This window comes from Numenius arquata, chromosome 1 (genome assembly GCF_964106895.1).
Source record: "Numenius arquata chromosome 1, bNumArq3.hap1.1, whole genome shotgun sequence".
NCBI lineage: Eukaryota > Metazoa > Chordata > Aves > Charadriiformes > Scolopacidae > Numenius > Numenius arquata.
Window position 1 is genome coordinate 67,424,996 of NC_133576.1, and position 16,594 is coordinate 67,441,589.

At 38.8% G+C, this 16,594-nt stretch overlaps 1 protein-coding gene across 4 annotated transcripts in view; it reads left to right on the forward strand.

Annotated features, from left to right (window-relative positions):
• Positions 1 to 16,594, forward strand: part of CYFIP1 (cytoplasmic FMR1 interacting protein 1) — an 86,661-nt gene that overhangs the window by 25,362 nt on the left and 44,705 nt on the right. For 3 of the 4 annotated variants that reach the window (XM_074159553.1, XM_074159562.1, XM_074159571.1), the window contains 13 exons: positions 523 to 624; positions 1,871 to 2,052; positions 3,386 to 3,482; positions 3,622 to 3,750; positions 5,050 to 5,154; positions 5,329 to 5,420; positions 6,663 to 6,780; positions 7,440 to 7,562; positions 10,650 to 10,775; positions 11,070 to 11,236; positions 12,619 to 12,766; positions 14,639 to 14,792; positions 16,039 to 16,195. In XM_074159553.1, the coding sequence (XP_074015654.1) occupies positions 523 to 624; positions 1,871 to 2,052; positions 3,386 to 3,482; positions 3,622 to 3,750; positions 5,050 to 5,154; positions 5,329 to 5,420; positions 6,663 to 6,780; positions 7,440 to 7,562; positions 10,650 to 10,775; positions 11,070 to 11,236; positions 12,619 to 12,766; positions 14,639 to 14,792; positions 16,039 to 16,195 (1,700 nt within the window). The remainder of the gene's footprint in view (positions 1 to 522; positions 625 to 1,870; positions 2,053 to 3,385; positions 3,483 to 3,621; positions 3,751 to 5,049; positions 5,155 to 5,328; positions 5,421 to 6,662; positions 6,781 to 7,439; positions 7,563 to 10,649; positions 10,776 to 11,069; positions 11,237 to 12,618; positions 12,767 to 14,638; positions 14,793 to 16,038; positions 16,196 to 16,594) is intronic. The other variant, XM_074159579.1, reaches the window with a different exon arrangement.

Sequence of the window (16,594 nt, forward strand, 5' to 3'; positions counted from 1 at the left end):
CAAGTATCTGGGAACGGTTGTATAGGGGTGGGGTGGGAAGAATATTAAGATGCATCAGAAAACTGAACAAAATTATAACCATGAGCTGACACCTGGCTGATTTATAAGGAGTTTGTAATGCAATTATTTTTGTACTGAAATGCAAGGAGGGCTTATCCTGTGGTTTAAATATTTAGAGTGAAAATCAGCTAATCTGTTTCAATTTATGGTTTTGTCTGTATTTTAGTGTATGACTTTCAGCAAGTGACTTAATAAGGTGGAAAGAATATTGTCCTAACCTTATAGAGGTGTTTGAAAACTAAATTATTTGCTGTGAGGTAATAGAAAAATCTTAGAATTTTTTTTAGCACACATAATTAGTCTTAGAAGATTAGCATAAAATTACCAAAACAGGCAGTTTGTGCCTTAAATTTGTCTCTTTAGGATGATAATACGTTTTCTCAAGTTGTCATTGGGGATCTTAGTTTCTGAGGCTTTATCAGGAAAAGTTCCAAGTATAACAATCTCTTTAATTGTCCTCAGGTCAAGTGCAACGAGCAGCCTAACAGAGTAGAAATTTATGAGAAAACCGTGGAGGTTCTGGAGCCAGAAGTCACAAAACTGATGAATTTTATGTATTTTCAGGTAAATGGAGTGGAAACAAAATTTGTCAGTAGGCTTGTATTTTTATATTTCTATTTTGTATGCTTGATATTGTGTGCTCAGATCCTGAACCTAGTCATTATACTTAAAAAACCCCAATGCATATTGTCTCACAGAAGGGCAGAATTTCTAATGTCTATCTTGAAAACTTCAGGCGATCTCCATTAAGACTTTCAGCATAAAATCGAAGGTAATTGCATATGGTCCCTATCTAGCACATGGGGACAGTTCTGGCATTTTAGGGAGAAAGGAAATAGAAATATAATATGTTTCACATGTATACATAAAAATGTCTCGGTGCAAAAACCATTTGTTGGGGATTGAGGGACCCACAAGTCTGGACGCCAGAGCAGCAGGTGCAACTTTGCCATGGAAATTCATAATTGAGGCAAGCTCACCCAGTTGTTGTGACCCACCAGCCGCCCGAGCTACGGGTGCAGGAGAATAGCAGCCTGTCTTGCTTTCTCCTCCCGTGCTGGGCAGCTTGCCATTTGGTTCAATGCACTGAGGATGTTTCCAGGCATTATTTGGTGGGAGCCAGAGCAGCTAGAGCCCCCGAGCCCCAGAGCACACAGGAAGAGGAGACTGAATGAAATGTAATATTTCCTGTCGTCTTCCCCGACTGGCGGATCTTACTCACTACCAACAATCACCTTTTGTTCAAGATTAGTGCTCTAAGCTCAGAACAAATTCCTCTTTACATTCGAAGTTGCTGTGGTTTTTGTACTTGTAATCTTTATCTCAAATGGCCTTGATGTGCACTTGGAAATAAGCCCTCAAATAAACATGTGGCAGGATGAGTTTGCGAGTTCGCATGTACTGTTATTAATCAGTGTGCTGTGGGGTATTTTGTTTTAAGAGAATATACTTATAATCTGCCTTTTCATGCATACATACTTTCTCACTAAAGAACAAATAATTTGTTTCAAAGGGATTTTAAACTTTTATGATTTTAATGTGCAAAGAAAAGCTTTGCCCCTTGTGCCAGGTATGCTCTGTGGCAAAAAATCACTGGTGACACTTGTAGCACACAGCAAGTACACAGAGGTGGAGCTGGAAAGTCTGTGCTGATGCCTTGTTAGCCTTGCATGCTTTAAACATTTTTCTGCTTCAGTGGCACTTTTCATTGGACCAGCTCCAGTTACACGATGAAACTTTTTTCCTGGAAACATCATGGCTTTTACTCTCTTGTTTCTTCTCTTTTTTTTTTTTTTTTTTCCCCTATTAGAGAAATGCAATTGAACGATTTTGTGGGGAGGTGAGACGCTTGTGCCATGCGGAGAGGAGGAAGGACTTTGTATCGGAAGCATATCTGATCACGCTGGGAAAATTCATCAACATGTTTGCGGTATTGGATGAGTTGAAAAATATGAAGTGCAGTGTGAAGAACGACCATTCAGCCTACAAGCGGTAAGTGGCAAGGAGCAACAGGACCGTGTTTCTGCTGTCAGGATACAAGCCTCCCACGAGATGGCAGCAATTGCTCCTTTTCTGACAGCTTTCTTTTGAAAAGTAGTCCCTTTACTGTGGGACAGATTACCTTGAAACTAAGGATGCATTGACTGCAGTTAGGCAGTTGAGTAAACCTATTTTCTTTATGCTGTTCTTCCAGCAGCAAAAGGTTCTTCTGCCTTTTAATGCCATGCAGTCAAATACTTCTGTCTCGGTGTATGCTAAATATAATGAATGTACTTTGGTTAATAAAGATTTTCTTTTTAAGTTTGAAAGGAAACTGGCTTTCTGGTCGCTTGTGCCACTTCTCTTCTATCCTAGGCATCCACTTTTGACATTTGTAGCTGCAAGTTTTTACACCTGTTCTTAAGACATTTCAGTTTTGCCATTCCAGGTTGTTGTGACCACAGATATAGCAGAGAGAGGAGGAGGGGAGGATATCAGTGGCCAAGTTTTGTGCTCGAGCTACCAGATGGTATTGGGTATCTTTTGTTGAACACAGTGGTTGGAGCAGCAGGGGAAGAGAGTCTTTCTGCCAGCTGTATCATCTGTGGTCTTTCATAAAGAAACCAATAGCTAGCCAGTTTTATCTGTGCTGTTTACAGGAGATTTAATTTCTACCTCTACCAATAGTTGCCTTTTGTAGTTGTTGTCGTGCCTGGAGACCTCTTAAACTTACTTGGTTTGTGTGTGTTTTTTCTTTCTTTGGAGGTATGCTTCTGGAGGACAAACTTTGTTTTCTGGAAGGCTGACTCTCCCTGGTTTGTTGCATAGCTTGGGTCTACAGAGCCACTGTTACCCCCATCAGTTGAGGGATATACGCAATGGTTTTTGCCTTGCGTTGGATTGGGTCTTTTAACTAGGGTGCAGTGGGGAATTTGATTAATTAAATCAATATCTCTCTTCTAGTGAACTTTCACCTTTCTTTTCAGCTATTTTCCTAAATCTTCCCTCTATGTTTTATGAAACACGCTCTTGATACAGATTTTTCAAGTCCATAGCCTGTGTTTGGATAACTCACTTTTATAAAGCTGTGGCAAAAAAGTACTGGCTGTGTCTACCAAGTTCTCGTTCTGCTTGATCTGGGAATTTGGAGGTGGGAGATGCCCTGAGGTTGACAATCCTGCGCAAGCAGTGAATTGCCATTGTACTGGCAGTTAGAGATGTCCTGACAACTTACAGTTCCCCTGGTAGATTTGGGGACAAAGTGTGTTACTGTTTGAGAGGGGACAGATTTGGTTAGAAGCAGTCCTGCTGAAGGGAAATACTGTTTTTTCTTCTGTTTGCAAAGAGCTGCTCAGTTCCTGCGGAAAATGGCAGATCCTCAGTCCATTCAAGAATCCCAGAACCTCTCCATGTTCCTTGCCAACCACAACAAGATAACACAAGTAAGCTTTAATTGTCTTTTTGCAAAATATCTAATGCTTTGCAAAACTATTAAAATAAAACTCTTCCAGTTTGGTAGTAACTGTTTTTCCCCAGGGGGTATAACTAGTTGACTAATATCCTTTTCTTCTTTTTTTCTAGTCCTTACAGCAGCAGTTGGAGGTGATCACTGGCTATGAAGAACTGCTTGCAGATATTGTAAATTTGTGTGTGGACTACTATGAGAACAAAATGTATCTAACGCCCAGTGAGAAACATATGCTTTTGAAAGTAAGTTTTCTTTCTAAAATTTAAAAAGAATTGTTCAGGCAGAACACAGATGTCTGAATTCCTGTGGTGTTTTTTCTGGAGTGTTTTTTTTTTTTTTTTGAAAAGAACCAAACCAGATAAACCAAATAACTCAAATTACTCCTTTCTCTTTTTTCCTCTCCATTGTTTTTATTGTATTGCACGCTAAAACTATTTAGAAAGTTTCTAATCCATTTTTGTTTACCATAAATTGAAGTTGTTCCAATTGAACTGCAGCCTTGCTAGGAAACCAGTTCTATGGAATTGTGTTTCTATGAAGTATTGACAACAGAAAGGAACTACTGCATTTTATTTTTATATATGTGGCAAGTTTGTAAAAAAAGCTTTTGGAGGTGAGGCTGTGTAGCAAAGATTTCAGGGAGCGAGTAGCTTAAAATTAGGGTTAGTAAGTAGATAAGTTTAGTTAGCTGGAATATATACATGTAATAAGAGAGTGTTGGGCAATATGAAGTGTGGTTGATCTTATCAGCTGCACGTCTTGCAGTGGAAGAAAACGTATAGAGTAAGAATTGGAAATTTGCCTCATGACAAATATTTTGAGGCACTTCAGCATTTAACTTCTGAAGAGCTCTGTTTATTAGGGCCAAATTGAAGCATTCTGAAACAATACATGAATTCCAGAATATTTGTGTTCTGTCTGTAGCGATGTCTAACATGTCTTTCAATTTAGCCTTTTGTTTGGTAAATGTGTGCTTAGAACACATTAAGTGGCTAATGGTCAGCTCCTGGTATTGTAAATACTGAATTGTAACTTTATGTTAATGAATAACTTGGACAAAATGTAATTAGATTTTTTTTGGATGCTTCTGAGCTGTTGTGTGCATAATTCAGAAATATGCTGAAAGCCATAAAGCAATAGCTCAGAGATGGTAGATCTAAAATTCTGTTACAGATCAGTTTGCACATACAGAATTTTAATAACATGGAAGTGGAAAAAAAACCCCTGTCTAAAGATACCCAGACTCTAGTTTCAGTGAGATTTTTTTGTATGCTAAACCTTTGTATAAACAAGTAGCACCTTTTAAGGATAACTGTTCAGGCTAATATTAATGTAAAAACTTCTAATATACATATAATAAAAGAATACTACAGAAATGTATGTATTTCCAAATATATTCTGTTTAAAGGAGGGTGGGTGTTTCAGGACTTTGTTTTTTCAAATATTACTTTTTTTTTTAATGATGTGAAGAACGGTCTTACTGCAGCAGGTTTTTACCTCTGAGGTCCTTTTGCAGAGAAGTTTGTTTTTTTCTTTTTCAGGTTATGGGCTTTGGATTGTACTTGATGGATGGAAGCGTCAGTAACATCTATAAGCTGGATGCAAAGAAAAGGATAAATTTAGCCAAGATAGACAAGTTCTTTAAGGTTGGTTAAGATTTGATCTTAATATGTGATTTTAAAGATAATTCCCCTTACATTTTAAATACAATTAAATAGAATAATGATCACTTTGGACTATAATATGGATAAATAATGTTTTCCTTTCACTAAGGTTTGTGTTCAATAATTTATCTAATTTGATTTATTCCCTGTGTACAGCAGTTGCAGGTTGTCCCGCTGTTTGGTGACATGCAGATTGAACTTGCAAGATACATTAAGACCAGTGCCCATTACGAGGAAAATAAATCCAGGTAAGGGGGAGAACGAAACAGAGAGGGGAGCATCTGGGCTGGGGAGAATCAGACCCTTGGAGTATATTCTCATAATCATCTGTGGGTCTGTGGTAATTACTTTAATAGGATTTTCACTTTGGTCTACTTTTTGGTGCGGGTATTTCCCTTTTAATGTACTTTGTGTAATAGATACAACGAAAGAAACAAATTGTTTGAAGACCTTTCTATGCTGCTGAGCTCATTCTTGCATCTATGACATTTCTTATCACCTGGGTTGGAGGAAATGAATTTTATCTTACACTAATTTCGTTTTTATTTTTTCTTTTAAATACGAAACTTTCTTTAAAAGAAATGAAGGATTTTACTAAGCAAGGTGAGCAGTAGTAATGCATGGGTAAATAGGCATGTGTACATTGTATATGGAGCAGCAACTTAGCTTGTCTCCCCCTTCTTTTTTGTTTGGCTAGGCGTGCAGCACAGCAAAACGGCTGGAAATTGCAGCCAGGTTTTATATAAATGGTTCCATGGTTTATGGTTATTGCATTGTTTTAGTGAACGTTTCTATGCTCTTCCAAGACCTTCCCTCCTTGCAGTTACATGAATTTAGAATGTAGTGCTTTGCATTTTAATTCCTGCAGAAAAAACCCACATAACCTGCATGTAATCGCTAAGAGAAAATCAACAGCAGTGGGCCTACTGAGCTACTAAAAAGATGAGGCTGCTTAACATGACATTCTTGGTAGCATGTCTTTTGTGTCCCTCTTGGTAACATGTTGATAGTATTTAATAATGCCTTTTTTTTTTTTTTATAGTTGAGAGCATACTGTAGGCTCTTCATAGTTAAATAGGAATAATGGAAAACACAATCTGAAGGTAGCTAGATGTATCTTGCAGCCTGTACCTGTGCTTCTGCCCTGCTTTTCAATACTTTTTGGCCCTGTCCCTAAGTGTATGCTCCTGAACAGAGGTGCCAATTTGTATTACATAGCAGCAGCCTTTAAAAAAATACAGAAAAGAAGAGTAGAAAGTTTCTTTTTAAGACTTGAAAGAAGTACTGTTTGAACTCAGAAGGGCAGTCCATCACTAATGCATTGTGCAGGGTCAGAGGTAGAGGTGTGAGAAGAGGAAAGGCCTCAAATAGAAGGGAAGGAAGATTTTTTTTAAAAAAGTAATGAATTGTGGTTCTTTCTTTGCAGTATCAGTTGTACTGTTTATTGCCAAAACTGATTTAGATGGGGTTTTTTTTGTTGTCTGAAACAGATGGACGTGCACGTCTTCCAGCAGCAGTCCCCAATACAATATATGTGAGCAGATGATCCAAATCAGAGAAGACCATATGCGTTTCATATCAGAACTGGCTCGTTACAGCAACAGTGAGGTGTGTGGGATTAGAGCTATACATGCAAATTTCACGTCACTGATTAACAGTTTTGTTAACTATCTGAAGAGCAGGTAAACCTCAGGCTAGGTAAATGACAAAGCTTGATCACCTGAATCAAGAAGGGCTGGCTGTGGGGCTAGTACCCAGTCTCTGGATGACATTTACACTATTATGTATCATCACTATCAATTTAAAATAATAATGATACTTCATACAAACTGCAGTATTCTTCTGCTTATTTATCGATCTGTCTATCTAGGATATATGTCCTAGAACTTTTGACGTGTCTCTTGGATGCTCATAGCAGTTTAAATGAAACTAAAAGTTAAGAGATTAGCTAATAAATAAATAAATGCATATGTATACATATATTGGACCTATAACATATTTTTACTATAAATAATTAGTATCTTGAGTTCATCTGCAACAATATTTTGGTGATTAGGGATACCAATGGTTTCCATCACTTGACCAAAATCTGTAAAGTTTAACTATGTAAGTCTCTGGAAGAAAAAGCTGATATTAATGCAGGTGTTGTTGCTACCTGCATCTTTTAATGCTTAAAAGACATCTATGTAGAAATTTGAGGGACACAGCATGTTCTGATGTGGCTTTGTTTGTGGTTTTTTTTTTTTTTTTGTTTAATAATGTTCTAGGTGGTGACTGGGTCTGGTCGACAAGAAGCTCAAAAAACAGATGCTGAGTATCGGAAGCTCTTTGATCTCTCTCTCCAAGGCCTGCAGCTTCTCTCCCAGTGGAGCGCACACGTAATGGAAGTGGTATGTTACGTTATCTGGGTAATAAAAGCAGATGAAAAAGAGGTGGCTTGGTGAGGTTGGACAGGCTTTGCTTCAATGGAATGAAAAATGTGTGTTATGTTTTGTTCTCTTAATTCCCCTCTTCCTTCACTCCTTTTCTCCTCCTGCTCCGAATTGCATTCTCAGAGGAAGGCACATGAAGTTCTCAGAGCCTAGGAGCAATGTTGCTGCTTTGAAGCTTCAGTACCATGTACTATCTCATATAGTACATTCAACTTCTTGTATTTAATGGATAGGTGATCACCTGTGAGCCTTGACCGGATGTTTTTATGTTGCTCTTATATTCTGTTAGAAATATCTGTACCAACATGCAGTCATACAGGAGGTGATAGAACAGCTTCACCTGGTTATGTTTAGAGATCTTCGCTAAGTAAAATGAAGCATGTAAGGTCTTAACCAAAGACAAAAAATGAACTGAAAGGCTCCCATTGGCTTTAGATTAGGCTTTTAGTCAAAAGGAAAGTAAATGTGGGGAAAGGAAAATTTGAGAGGAGATGAGGGAGGGGAAATAAAGAACCTGCAGAGTTGTTTCTCTATATTTTAATAATTTATTTTAAAAACAGATGCCAGTCAGAACAGTGACTTTGTTTTTTCCAATGAGAAACTGCTTAAGGCAGAAATTGAAGAGGAGGATGCAGGAGTCCTTTTTATGCTGCAGACACTTAGATAAAAGCTGCATGTCTTACCTGCACCAAAGCATGTTCTAGGAAGGGCTGAAACAGATGATGTATTGTATGAGAGGAGCCAGACTTGCTCCTCCTCTGCCTCTGATGTCTAAGGGAGCATCAAACCATTTGTCCTGTGTGAATCCAGTGCGGTCACAGTGGGCATAGCTAGAGACCCAGTTTTCTTTCTCTCCTGTATTTTTAACTGCCTCTTTTAAAAGCCAGTTGATGAGTCATGCTTTTTCCTGTATTAACCTATTCCTATTTAAATCAACAGTGTATTCTATGGTGAAAATCTTCTTCTCCTTTTCTCCTTCTTAAGAGAGGTTGCTGTCATCTTTTTCTGGCCTCTGCAACTCCCAGACTTGCTCCCTTTATTTCTGTCATTGCAAATTGCTGCATTCAGACTCTCTTCACAGTGACAATCTTCCTATTTTATTATATCTCTGTAGAAATTATATTTTGTTATGTCTTTGTAGAAAGTCTCTTCTTCTTAGCTCTGTTTTGATCCTCCAAGGTCCAGAACATACTTTCTCTGAGGACCTCAGCAGGGTTTTTTTGCCTATTATCACTTCTTTTCTTTGTCTTTCTGATTTATATGGATTTTCTTAAGTACTTCTCATGTAAGTTCATGTTCATCTTCTCTCTGTCCTCCTACTGAGGATATATTCTGATCTAGAGTATCCTACTTGCTTTCCTGTCTTCTGCATTTACTCAGAATCCATGAACCTTCTTACATGCATCGTGTTCAGATAAAAAGTTTTAGGATACATTTGATGTCCAACTTAACCCTGTCAATTTAATGACCCCAAAGAACATCATCTTTGTTTAATCATTTCCCCAGTATCCTCTTTGTTGCACTCGGGTTTTAGGGTGTGATGCTTTTTGCTGTAGATAAATTGGTGCAAATATTAACCCATTATAGTAAGCAAATTTATATTGCTCTGTAATCTAACACTGCAAAGATAGTATCAAAGATAGTATTTGCTGAACTCAAACTGTGAGAAAATTGTATTTGAACATCACTAGGATTTTTCACTAGAAGTACCCTGATGGATATTAGATCAGCCTGATACTGCTCAGGAACATTTTGAGCTGTGTTTGCAGTGACCGAAAAGGCAGTATTTAAGAGAAATGCACTCTGTGCAGACAGTATTGTCACAGATTCATAGATTCATAGATTGGTCCAGGCCGGAAGGGACCTCCAAAGGTCATCTGGTCTGACCTCCCCGCAGTCAGCAGGGACACCCCCAACTAGACCAGGTTGCCCAGGGCCTCGTCGAGCTTCACCTTGAATATCTCAAGGGAAGGGGCCTCAACCACCTCCCTGGGCAACCTGTTCCAGTGTTCCACCACCCTCATGGTAAAGAATTTTTTCCTAATATCCAATCTAAATCTCCCCTTCTCCAGCTTAAAACCATTGCCCCTCGTCCTGTCACTGCAGGCCTTTGTAAACAGACCCTCCCCAGCCTTCCTGTAGGCCCCCCTCAGGTACTGGAAGGCCGCTATGAGGTCTCCCCGGAGCCTCCTTTTCTCCAAGCTAAACAACCCCAGCTCCCTCAGTCTGTCCTCATAGCAGAGGTGCTCCAGCCCCCTGATCATTTTGGTGGCCCTCCTCTGGACCCGCTCCATCAGGTCCATGTCCTTTCTATATTGAGGGCTCCAGACCTGCACACAGTGCTCCAGGTGAGGTCTCACCAGAGCAGTGTAAAGTGGCAGAATCACCTCTCTGGATCTGCTGGCAACACTTCTTTTGATGCAGCCCAGGATGTGATTGGCCTTTTGGGCTGCGAGAGCACATTGCCTGCTCATGTCCAGCTTTTCCAGATAATACAACTATTTCCACATCTTTAAGCCTAGTAAACATTTAACACCCCCCACCCCACCCCACACACCCCCAAACTGCGTAGTTTTCCAGTTGTCCTTTGAATTCTATATGTGAATATTTGGCCAAGTTGGAATCTTGTCTTTTTGTGTGTGGTTGTGATGGATTTTTTTTTTTTTGTTATGCTCTGAGGGGTCTCTGTGTTTCTGGTGCTTGAAGTGGAGAAGAAACTTTTGCCTATGCTAGCGTTTGCTCAGTAAAAGATACTCTGAAGTGCATTACCTGCTGAGTGTGTATTGCATTTTTTGAGCTTGCACAGGCTCGCTAGCTTTCAAGAAATTTTGTTAGGCAAATTATTGTTTGGCATTTCCACTAGACAGTAGTTTCAGAATTCCTGCAAGTTTTGAGAATAGTACAAAATATTATTTTTCAGATATTCTTGAAAATGCTAAAGTATTTCTTAAAGTATGTTACTTGTGTCCAGCTATGTTTTGTGTTTTACAGTCCTTTTATTTTACCCCCATCTTTCTTCTCCCTATTCTGCTGTGTGAACTGCAGTATTCATGGAAGCTGGTACACCCAACTGACAAGTATTCTAATAAAGACTGTCCTGACAATGCAGAAGAATATGAAAGAGCAACAAGATACAATTATACTAGTGAGGAGAAGTTTGCTTTGGTTGAGGTAAGATACATCTTTTTTTTTCTTTTTTCCTGGGGATTTTCCAAAGATAATTCTATACAAAGGATAACATTCTCTATAAGCATTTTCTATATCCAGTGCAAAAAGACATCATGCCCTTGTGTTGACTCTGAAAGAGCATGTTTTCCTCCATTCAGTATGTAGGAGGAGCACAGGAAAACTATCCTTTATCTTTTGAAACTTGTTAATTCCTCTTTTCTCATTTTCTGTATTTAAAAAGGGGCTTTTTAAACAATTATGCAAACAAAATAAGAAAAACACAATTTTTTTTTGCAGGTGATTGCCATGATCAAAGGTCTTCAGGTGCTAATGGGAAGGATGGAAAGTGTTTTTAATCATGCCATTCGCCATACCATTTATGCAGCTCTTCAGGACTTTGCCCAGGTCACGCTTAGAGAGCCGTTAAGACAAGCCATTAAAAAGAAGAAGAATGTCATTCAGAGGTAGCATTCTTGTTTTCATCTTCTCCTATATGCTTTCCCCAAAATCTTACTAAATTTGTTGCAGAATTGCACAGCTGTTAAATTTAGCCTCTTAAAGTCTGTGGTCCCCTACTAGTCTGTCTGGTACCCAAAATTAACTTGCGTGAGTATGTATTTGAAGGTGAAGGAATCTGAAGTCAAAAATGAATGGTTGCCAGCATGGCTATGATAAGAGTCCAAGCTGGTTTTAGCCCCTTAGGACTACTGCAGGAAGTTTTATGTTCCCTGTAGTTTATTTTTATTTTAAGGAAAGATAAGTACTGTAATATTGAAAGCAAGATTACTATTTTTATTTTGAAGACAGATGTTACTGTCCAGCTTCCTTATGTCTCATGTTAACATCCCACCCCATAGTCCTATCTCTGTGCTCTTAGCATCCTGCTTTCTTTCTCAGCTTCTGCTTCTTTTGGCTTATAAGCTTTAACTTCTTTTCCAAGTGCTCCATCTGCCCACGCTGATAGGTGGCCTTTCCTGACCTTATCTTTTTGCCTCTAATTGTTTGCTTGTAATCTTGACTTGTTTAGCGTTTTTTTACTCCCACGTTTCATTGCAAAGCTCTTAGAGGTGAAAGTCTTTGGCTAATTAAGCTATTGCTAAATGCTCTGACTGCCACAAAAATCCAGTCATAAGCTAAAAATTACTCCAAACAAATTACAAAAGCAAATTACTCCAAATTATCAAGTTTGCAGGGTGAGTCTTTTTGTGCCAGGGACTTTCATGAAATAGGGAAGTATTACGTTCTACCTGCTCAGATCTGGGAGGAGACATTTGCTTGATCATGCAGCATGCCACAGGATATGGCTGGCTGTGTTTCTGACAAGTATGTAAAGTCCAGCTTGGTATTTGGAGTCAGAAGTATGAAGCTGTTTGTACAAGTTCCAGCTGAATTCTGGAGTTCTGCTGGGAACGGGAATTCTGCTGCTTCTTTTCATTTCAAGCCAGAATTGTCTGTCTTTAGTTTGGTTAATAATGTGCTTTGGTTTCACTGAATACTCTGCTTTTTGGGGTTTAGGAGAACAAAATGTCTTGATGCACTTGCTAAGGATCCCAGAGGAAAATTCTTGACAAGTGTCTCTGGTGAACCAGTTTCAGAGGTCAGCTTTCTTCTGACAGAAGGGCTCTGGACTGTCCTTTTTGATAAACAGTGCCGAGTGGTTGTTTCATGGATGTGGCATTCTTGAAGTTGTTCACAAAATCATGTAGTTGCTGTGAGTTATCCTGAGCTCCCAAATGCTGTTGCAATGTTTCTGTGCTTTTGGAAGAGTGCTTAAAAAAAAAAGTAAGATGTTCTCATCAGTGCACTTGGATGCGTACTGGTCTGAAGTAGCGTGAATTGTGTTCAGTGTTTTGCAGGCCATCAGAAAGACAGTCTGTGACTGGGAAGCGGGTCACGAACCCTTCAATGACCCAGCTCTAAGGGGAGAGAAGGACCCCAAAAGTGGTTTTGACATCAAAGTCCCCAGGCGTGCAGTGGGACCCTCCAGCACTCAGGTATTTTCCTGTCTGGTGGTTGTGATATCTGTCAGCATTTTATTGCATGAAATATTTTCTGTCTGGCCTGAGCTATTTAAAAATTGAAGTTTGGGTTATTTTTTTAAAGCTAAAAGTCTACTCTGATTAGATTTATATTTACAAAATTATATAAACTTAACCAAAATCCTCTGGATTGCTGTCACTTGCTACTCTGATGCATAATTTTTCCACATGTTCTGTCTCTTTAATTTGACTTCCTGGGAATAAACATTTTCTCATTGAGCTCCTAATGTTTTTTAAATAATATTTTTGAATTATTTGAATTATTTATTGACTGACTCCCGTCTCTGGTATTGCTGGTGGATTTTTTTTTCTCAAATCCTATTATTCAATAGATGTCTATGTAGTTTTAAAATATGTTTAAAATATAAATGATTGCCTGTAAAATATGGGAGAGTATTTGACTTCTGACAAGATCCCTCTTACTGTTCAGTAATGAATGATAAAACTGCTCCCTAAAATCTATTTAGGCTGCTGCTGCTGCTGCTAAAACAAGGTATTTCAAGTATGTTTTCTCTGGTAGTCGTTGAAATCCCATACCTAGATGCTCGTTCTTGTTACCTCCATATAATTATCTTTTTTATTTTCTCTGTGGATTTGTTTGGAGAATGTATGGTCTGGTACTCATAGCTCATCTGAGAAAATGAGGTACTGAGCACTTTGGGTGAAAAATTGAAGGCAACTGTCGTTTGTAAAGACAATCTTTTAATGCCTAAAATCTGTGGTGAAGAGAGCATGTATGGATAATAACCCTGGGTAATAAAAAGTTGCTTAAATTGTGCTAAGATGGGTTTAATGAAGATTTTGTTTCGGGAATTGGAAAAAAATGGTTTGATTTCTAATTTTCTGGGGGGAAAAATTAAATATCACCACCAGTGTGCTTCTCCTGTGTTTGGTATGTTTAAGGTCTTCATTTCACTGGCTGCAACAGGCTGTTTAGAGTACACGGTTCTGTCTGCTTTTTCTGCTCTTGGGCTGGCACACTTGTCTGTCTCGGCTGACAGGAGGAAGGGAGGTCAAATATATTGATTTTAGATAGGTTTTTCTCAGCTTCATGCAATTCTAAAATGGCTGGTAATGAATGAATTGGTAATACTTGGAAATCTTTGCAAAATCATTTGAGAAGCTATTGGGTCTCTGAGCATCCTCTGAAATGAACGGGAACTTTTCCCTTCGCTTGAGGGAGCACCCGATTGCGGTGTTTATTCTGAACAAAGAAACCTTTCTGTATGTCCTCCTTTGCATGCTTACTGTGCTGCTTTTCATTTTTAACAAACTAACACGTTTTCTCTGCTTCTGTTTCCCCTTCCTTATTCACCCATGTGTTTTTATTAACGGATTCTCTCTCCCCTGCCTGCCCCTGTCTGTTGGTTTTTAGCTCTACATGATTCGCACTATGACAGAGTCCTTAAACTCTGCTGAGCTGTTGAAGCAGCTCAAGTCTCTGGGACTGGAAAAGCTATTGCATGTGACACACAAGTTTCTGAGGCAGTCCTACATCTATCCGCCTCTTTTAAACTTTGGTGGTAAGACATTACTTATTACTTTTACTTTTTTGTGGTGATGTGAACTGTTCCACTGCAAATGGTCTGCTGCTAAGTGTCAGTGGAGGTCCCCTTGGCATGGGTAGGCGTTTGTGCTGGTGCGTAGGCTAGCGTTGCATCTCTTCCTCTTGCCTCAAAGGCTTTTGCCCACACAGTGCCAGTTTTCGATTTGAAGTGGAGCAGTCGCTTACTGATAGTAATTCTCAGTGTTGCTCAACTAATGTACCATGTGTATTTTCCTTTTTTCCCCCCCTTTCCACCACAATTGTTTCCTTTAATGATACAGCTTTACATGGTGAGAACTATGTTAGAGTCCCTCATTGCTGACAAAAGTGGTTCCAAGAAAACCTTGAGAAGTAGCCTTGAGGGGCCCACCATATTGGACATAGAAAAATTCCATCGCGAGTCTTTCTTCTACACTCATTTGATAAATTTCAGTGGTAAGATATGTAGATGATCAGTGTCCAGCTTAGCATGTCCTAACACCTCTAACACGACCTGGAAAATGTTTCCGATTGCCTAAGTCAACTTACCTTTGTTTTATTTATCAAAAGCCTCGGTCTGTCCAAACTTTTTCTGAGACTTGATATTCAGTATTGTGGTGGGATTTTTATTTTGACTTGTTATACATTTGTTTATAATGCGTCAAATTTCATATTGTTACCTCCCTTTTCTATTTTTTTTAATGTACGTATTTATATAAACAAGGGACAGATAAGCCTATACACATTGAAATTTTAAAAAGGAAGTAGTTTTTGTGTTTTGGGTTTTTGGGTACATTTTGTTTTTGTTTTAAGTACAGAGGAAGCAAATTCTCTGTTGTGGTAAATTTGATGTCATTTCACTATTCTTACTATTCAGTTAATTGTAATCGGAAACATGCTGTCCTAAAGAATTCACCTACTGACATTGAATGTATCTAGTCTTTGTCATCACCATGCTGTGTTGTCTTTCGTTTTTGTTTTGCTGCGGACTCCTTTACCCTCAGAGAAGGGGGAGCCTGTTAATGTCCGTCATAATGCTACTGGGGAACAGCACTTCAAAAGGTCTTCAGAAGATCTTAATGTAAAAAATTAATTCCAAGAGCTTTCTTGGAATTCAAGTCTTCTGCAAAAGAAGGCTTGTGCTGAGTGTTTTCTGGAGAGGTGGGAAGCACACCTCCGCGCCCTTGCCAGTAGCCTTAGAAACTTTTTGTTTTAATCCCTCCTTCATGTGTCTGTCTGTCATTTCCTGCCCATCTAATCGACAGGAACATGTGGAGCAATTTGGTCCCCCAGAGGGGGCGAGATGGTACTGGTGCATCTGGTACAATTTTGTCTCCTGTGCCTGCTGCTTCCCAAGTTCAGTGTACCACTTTCTCAGCTCCCAACTGAGAAATTAAACTAGAAATCCCCCTTTACTGGTGTTCATAGTCTTTCTGTTTAACTGGTAATCTGGTCCACTTCCACTTTTTTTTGTTTTTTTCTGTAATAAGGCATCACTTTGGGGGCCAACGTGGAGTTTAAAACTCTTTGACAAATGTCATGGGCTTTACGTTTTGAATTTGGTTTACATATTTGGCCTATGTATAGCGCTAGTGACTCACGCCTGCTTTTTTTGTTTCACATTGCATCATCAGAATCACAGTTGTATTGTTCTTGATGTATTTCTATAAGATGTGTAATTCTTCCTCATTTATTTTAAAAGAGACCCTGCAGCAATGCTGTGATCTGTCCCAGCTGTGGTTCAGGGAGTTCTTCTTAGAGCTGACCATGGGCAGAAGAATCCAGTTTCCCATTGAGATGTCCATGCCTTGGATTCTGACGGACCATATTTTGGAGACCAAAGAGGCATCAATGATGGAGTAAGACATACTTGTTCTCTTCCACTGGATGATTATTCTTAATGATTGCCATTCCTTATTATTATGTTACTGTTTTAATTGGTTTTAACGAGCAGTCACTGAGAAGGTATTCTAAACCTTTATAAAATTTTTCTCTTACATTCACCAGTTCCCAGATTCTCAAAGTTTTCTTTTTGAAGTGAATAACTGAAATACAAAACCTTTCATATAAGTATCATTGCACCAGCCAAATATGTTGTTCTCTGAGTGAGTTCTCCTACTTCTCAAAGATGTCAAATATAATGCATAGTGGTAACAACATACTTCCATTTTGATGGAAAGCTACATCTAGAAAACAAGTTTCAGACTACAAACTTATCTATACAATTTCTTGAACTAACAGAAGACTTTCTTAAAGTA